We start from the raw sequence: 6,000 nt of genomic DNA, 5'->3' as shown, positions 1-6,000 counted from the left end.
CTCTTAGTAGCATAATCCGATTCAACTGAGGTTCGGCTTGCGCTGAAAACAGCTGGCTTTTTGCCCAGAACAGAGAATGAACTTTACAGGATTTCGAGTGAGCGAGTCCCATCTTCAAAAGCATTCCTCTGGTAAAGCAACATGCTCCACCGGATCTCATCTGAAGACCCGTTAGACGGAGGCTGCTGAGGTACTCAGAGTAAATCGACATATTAAACATTGATATTGGCAAGAGGAAGAGTTCTACAAACAGACATTACCGACCTGAAATCTAGAAATTAAAAGAAAAAAAAAAAGGGAAATGTAATTTCAAGTATCACATCTATCTGATTTCCCTGGGGGACACTGCATGGCTTTACCACCATATTTCCCTGCTTTTGAATGTTCATCTCATCTTCACAGCTTTGTGTACGGTTCACACAAACAGAAATATACGGAAAGAATCCTTGACAAAAATAAGTAGAGGGGAACAATAGAATGAAGAAGGTGAAATATCACATGTATATAACTTACAGGACAGCAAAATTATCATGTAATAAGTTTCAGAGAGACATGATCGATTAAAAAGACACATCCTCTGAGCCTAATTCAATTTTTGAAGTGAAATATCTTTATCTTTAGAGTAAGAAATATTGAACCCACGTTCATTCCATTTCTCTTTGGGGAATCTCCCAGTATTTGAAAGAGAGAAACACAACACTGTAACAAGCCTCGCCCAGGCATGAACTTCAAGTGCACTGTCTGTATGAAAAATGTATGGAGCTCTGAACTTTACAGCGACTGCCATGCCTCCCTCAGTCCCTTACGTGCCTCTGGCAGTGTAAGATCCAGGGCGTTGTTCAGAGGCGATTTTTTCTTTACACTTTTCCCAGGTCGCTGAAGACGACACCGGCCGTGCCGCGTTTCAGAGGACAAGTGTTCGGCAGCTCCCGGGTGTTCGCACACCACCGGCCAGCTGGGAAGTGCCGCGCCGCCCAGCTGTGAGCATCCCCAACACAAAAAGACGACACCCCAAAAAAGACCACCCCAAAAAGACAACTTAACACCCCTATGGAAACCGATGAGCATTTAACGGGGCGAATATCGGGGCTCCGCCGGCGTGGCTCCCCCTCGCCTCCCAGCGCGGAGCTCAGCTGGACGCCGGCACAGCTCGCCCGGCGGCCGGGACTCCCGCGGGACCGACCCCGCCCGCTGCCCCGGGGTCCCGGCGCGGTGGCCCCGCGGGGCGCGGGGGTCGCGGGGCGCTGCCTCCGCCGCGGGCTCCCCCTGGCGGCCCCGGCCGCGCTCGGCCGGCGGCACCGCGGTGCGCAAGGGCTCCGCCGCCGCCGCGCCGGGCTCCGAGGGGCTCCGAGGGGGCTCCGCGCCGCGCCGCGCCGGACGGGCCCGGGCCGGGCCGTGCCGCGGCAGCAGCCGTGCGCCAGGGGAGCGCGGGGCGGTGGCGAGCGGGAACAAAGGGGATCGAGGCGGCGCAGCGGCGGCGGCTCCGCCGGGGGGAGGCACCGGCTGGGCGCGGGGGGTGTGGGAGGAGGAGGAGGGTCGCCAAACTGCTGCCACTTCGTCGGCCGTGAGCGGCACTCGCTGGCGGCGGCGGCAGCATCCCGCCCCTCGCTGCATGGCAGCCCAGTGAGGGAGGAGCGGGCGAGGGTCCGGCGCTGCCCGGAAGCCGAGGGAGCCAGCGCCGGCGGCAGCAGCGCCCGCCGCCCTCTCGCCGGGATGCGCCCCGCTCTCCGCTGAGGCGCAGCCCCGCCGCGATGCTCTCCCCCGAGCGCCACCGCCACCACCGCCACCCCCCGCCGCCGCAGCCGCCGCCGCCGCCGCACCACCCGCCGCAGCCCAGCCATGTCGTGGCCACCATCGAGAACCTGCCGGCGGAGGGCGGCAGTGGCGGCGGCAGGAGCGGCATCTCCGCGCCCTCCTCCAGCGTGCGCCAGAGGATCAGGAAAGTGCTGAACAGGTGAGGCCAGGGGATGGAGCGGGGCTCTGGCGGCACGGTACGGTGCCGCTCGCCCTGGGGCGCAGGTCCCGAGGGCAGCCGTCGGAGGGGCCCCGACCCAGCCCGGCCCCTCGGCGGGCTGGAGCAGCGGGACACGAAGGCGCCGGCTGGGCGGCTTCTCTCGGCTCGGCTAGGCTCGGCTCGGCGGGCTGGGCTGGGCTGGGCTGGGCTGGCAGCGCCTTTCCCCACGGAAGCCCCGGGCGGGCAGGGAGCGACGGCGCGGAGCCTCCCCCGGCCCATTGTTGCCTCCGAGGCGGCGGCGTGAGGCGCCAGCCCGCGCCCTGCCCTCCGGTGCCGATCGCACCTGCCGTGTCCACAGGCACAACCTCCGCCGCGGAGCCCCCGCGCCTCCCGCCGGCTCCAGCTTTCCTGGCCCGTCACGGACAGGCTCGAGGCGGTGGGAGGAGGGAGCAGACATCCCCGCTGCCGCAGCCCGGCCGGTGGCGGAGGCGCCGCCGGGGAAGTTGGAGCGCGGGCGGCGGGCGAGAGGGCGGCGGGGAGGGGGCGGCTCCGGGGGCTCCCGGCCGGGGTCCGCCAGCAGCGGCCGGGCGCGGCCTGATGCTCCGGGGTGCCGGGTGGAGTCGTGGGGGATCTTTGCCCGGTTCCGAGCAGCTCTCGTGCCCCGGGCGCGGCGCGCTGGGGCTGCTGGCGAGAGGCGAGCCGCTCGGTTCGCGTGTGGCTCACAGTGGTCAGTGCAAAGATGGGAAAGCTGCAGGGTACTCGGAGTAAATTATTTCACCGAAGGCACAAGAAAACCCTGGAACCATCTTAGTTAATCCTTTACGCTCCCCTCTCTGCCGGTTGTTTCTTTTGCACTGCATTTGATTAGGGCGGAGGGTTTTACTACAAAGCAGAGTCCATCCAGTGCCTAACTGGTTGCTCTTCTCCAGAAAGAGCTCCTGTCTGAAAAGCCAGCTGGAGCCATCACTTCTGCCTAATGACTCTTACGTGCTAAACAGAGCATTTGCAGCAATCGGATGGTGTCTACCAGCGTTGGCCTCATTGTCCCGGCTTTAGTTTCAGATTCGTGTAACATGGATGAGCTACTGAACCCAGCTCTTCTAAATGGGTGTTTTAGGTTTGAAGATGAAGGTCGTTGACCCTTACAAGATTTAAATATTAGGGAATTACAATTCCTACAAGTGTTACATTGTTAAAAATACATGAAGCTATTTGCTCTCAGAACATCCCTATTACACTCAGGTAATTAACTTACCATTCTAGGAGGATTCCCCAAAGCTTCAGTAGAAGAGGAAATATTTATCTTTTGTTATTTGAGCATGACAAGGGTTGAAAAGAAGTTGAAACAAGTAAGAGCTGCTTCAACTCAATTACACATTTTCTTGTACATATGCATTTTGCAACTCTCAGTACAGTATGATTGACTCAATTCCTCAACCCGACAGTCCGATTCATCTTACACATCCTGTGCTTGCAAGATCCCACTCTCCTTCTGCTTGGTCATCCTGAGGTGTGTGTCAGTCCTGAAACAAGATGCTAGAGAAAAGATGTTTTCCCAGGGGCACCAAGAGAAATATGAAGATGTGGTGAAGAGATCAGATACAAAAGCAATAGGTTCTCCTGTGCAAGAGGGGTAGTAATGATCTCTGGGGACTCATCAAATTGACCACAGTTTTCATGGCTAGGAGGTGTTGGATTAATTTCTACAGTTTAAGTAGTTACCATGCTTATGCATGTACATGACTGAGCCGTAGATAAAGAGTCAATATTTATTGTTCTTTATATGTGATTGTATGATTGGAATGAGAATACCTAGGTTGTGGTGGGTTTTGTTTTGTTGGTTTTGTTGGTTTATTTCCTTTTTTTTTTCTTTTTTAAAGGGGGAAAAGGTAGAAATTTGCTCTGGTGACCAAAGTTCAAATCTGTTCTGATTCATAAACTTGAATCTAGAAATTAGATCTCCCATAGGCCAGAAAAGCACCCTAAGGAACAGGAGCCAGTCACTTTTTTGTAATTGTGTTCTTATCTTCTCAAACATGAAGCAAGAGTAAAATTTTTCCAAATATATGTGATTTATGGAGAAGGAGAAGACTTGTTACTGAGATTTTTTAATTATTAGCCAATCCCACATTGTGTATCACTGGAAATTTTGCACACGTTAGATTTCCTTAAGTTTCCTTCAACTTTACATGGGATCTAATGTCTCCATGTAACATCACAGCTTTCATTAGTATTTCTGTAGATACAGTGAAATGAATGCTAACACAATGCTTATAGTTTCATCTTCTATGGGAACAATAGCATGGGGGAAAGAAAGAAATATATATGCCATATCCCTAAAGAAGTAGGAAACCAGGACAAACCAAACATTGTCTTTTCCAATTGTTTTTCTCCTGGAAGAGGGTAACACTTTCTCTGTGCTATCTATACTTCTTGGGCACCATTTGCTTGAGACCCATAAGTGAAAGGTTCCTGTCTGACTCATTGTGTTTCTGTTTTCTGCTAGACAAAGCAGGGGATCTTCAGGCAGACCTCAAAATTAAAAGATTAACATCAGCTGGGACTGCCAGAAGCCTGCTTATGACTGGTGGAATCATAGAATGGTTTGGGTTGGAAGGGACCTTTAAAGGTTACCTGATCCAACCCCTGCTGCATTTAGCAGGAACATCTTCAACTAGATCCGGTTGTTCAGAGTCACGTCCAACCTGACCTTGAATGTTTCCTGGGTTGAGGCATCTACCACATTTCTGGGCAGCCTCTTCCAGAGTTTCACCAGCCTCATCATCAAAAATTTCTTCCATTTATCTAATCTTTTAATTGAAAACCCTTGTCCTGCCACAAGAGGCCCTGCTAAGAAGTCTGTGCCCAGGGAGGGGACAGACTCTGGTGTGGTCAAGGAGGAAAAAGACAGCAGGAGAAAGGAGACAGACACTGGCAGAAACTGATCATTGTTTCTTTCTCACTTTCTTTGTAGCAGTTCAGTTACCCAGACATTTGCTGATTCCTCAATTGCCTTCCATGGCAACTCAGGAATTAAACAATTAAAACAAATCAAAATTGTTTTACAAGCTTCACTTTCCAACCTCGCCTCTCTGTTCACTCAGTAGATCTCGAGGTAATAGAGAAACACTGGAACAAACCCTGCAGGGTATTTCAGAAAGCAGAACTGATTGCCTGTAAAAATCCATTTCAGTGATCACAGCAAACACTGCACTCTGAAAAAAGTTGTCCATAACAAGAAAGCAAATTAAAACACAAAATTGAATGGTTAGAATTATGAAGGACTGGAGATGCTCAACAAAATTATGGGATTTACTGGAATAGTTTGTATGTAAATTCTGGGCTGCCAGTGATGGTGAACAGGACCTACTGCAACAGGATCAAACTTGCTGTTTTCCTTGAAGTAGTTGTGGTGCTTAGGCACGTGGTTTAATGGTGGACCTGACAGGGTTGGTTTGATGGCTGGACTCAAGGATCTTGGAGGTCTTTTGCAACCTTAATGATTCTGTGGTTCTTAGTTGGGAGAGGATGGCTCTGAGCTGCTGTTGCATTAAGGGGAAATGTTGTGGTGATTACACACTGCAGATGTGTTCCCGGACCTGTCACACCCATGGTCCATAAATCCCATGCACAGGGCCCTGTCTGGTACCTTCCTTGTGACATTTGCTGAGTAGGTGTCCCTGACTGACCCTGCCCTGCTATGTTGCAGGGGAGAACAAGAATAATGATGGCTGCTTGATTGCTTGCTTCCCCAAACTTCTGCGAAGCCAAAATAGGACTCCACCAACTCTATCTCCTTGTAGAGGACCACTTAATAAGCAGTGACTCACCTGCTCCTCATTGACTCCCACCTCTAGTGGGAAGATAGAAAATAAATAATGTGGTTGGGGTTCTGTGGTTCTCTGTGCCTCTGCCCCAGCACCTACGTATTTCAGAGATACCTGTTGGTGTGTCTCAGCTCGCTCCATCTGGCTGTATTCCAGCACAAGAGGTGGCTTGTCTCCCTTTCTTACACTTCCTGGGTGATCTGAAGGGCAGAGACTCAC

The 6,000-nt window shown here is 52.5% G+C and overlaps 1 protein-coding gene across 1 annotated transcript in view; it reads left to right on the top strand.

The window, feature by feature from the left end:
* Positions 1-1,751: 1,751 nt before the first annotated feature.
* Positions 1,752-6,000, top strand: part of SLC35F1 (solute carrier family 35 member F1) — a gene marked incomplete at its 5' end in the record, with an annotated part of 226,762 nt that continues 222,513 nt past the window's right edge. Inside the window, one exon of the mRNA XM_082302686.1 lies at positions 1,752-1,954. Coding sequence (XP_082158812.1) covers positions 1,752-1,954 — 203 coding nt within the window. The remainder of the gene's footprint in view (positions 1,955-6,000) is intronic.

Source organism: Coloeus monedula, assembly GCF_965178545.1.
Source record: "Coloeus monedula genome assembly, chromosome: 2".
Lineage (NCBI taxonomy): Eukaryota > Metazoa > Chordata > Aves > Passeriformes > Corvidae > Coloeus > Coloeus monedula.
Note: the sequence above shows the minus strand (reverse complement) of the source record. Positions and strands in the feature narration are given on the sequence as shown.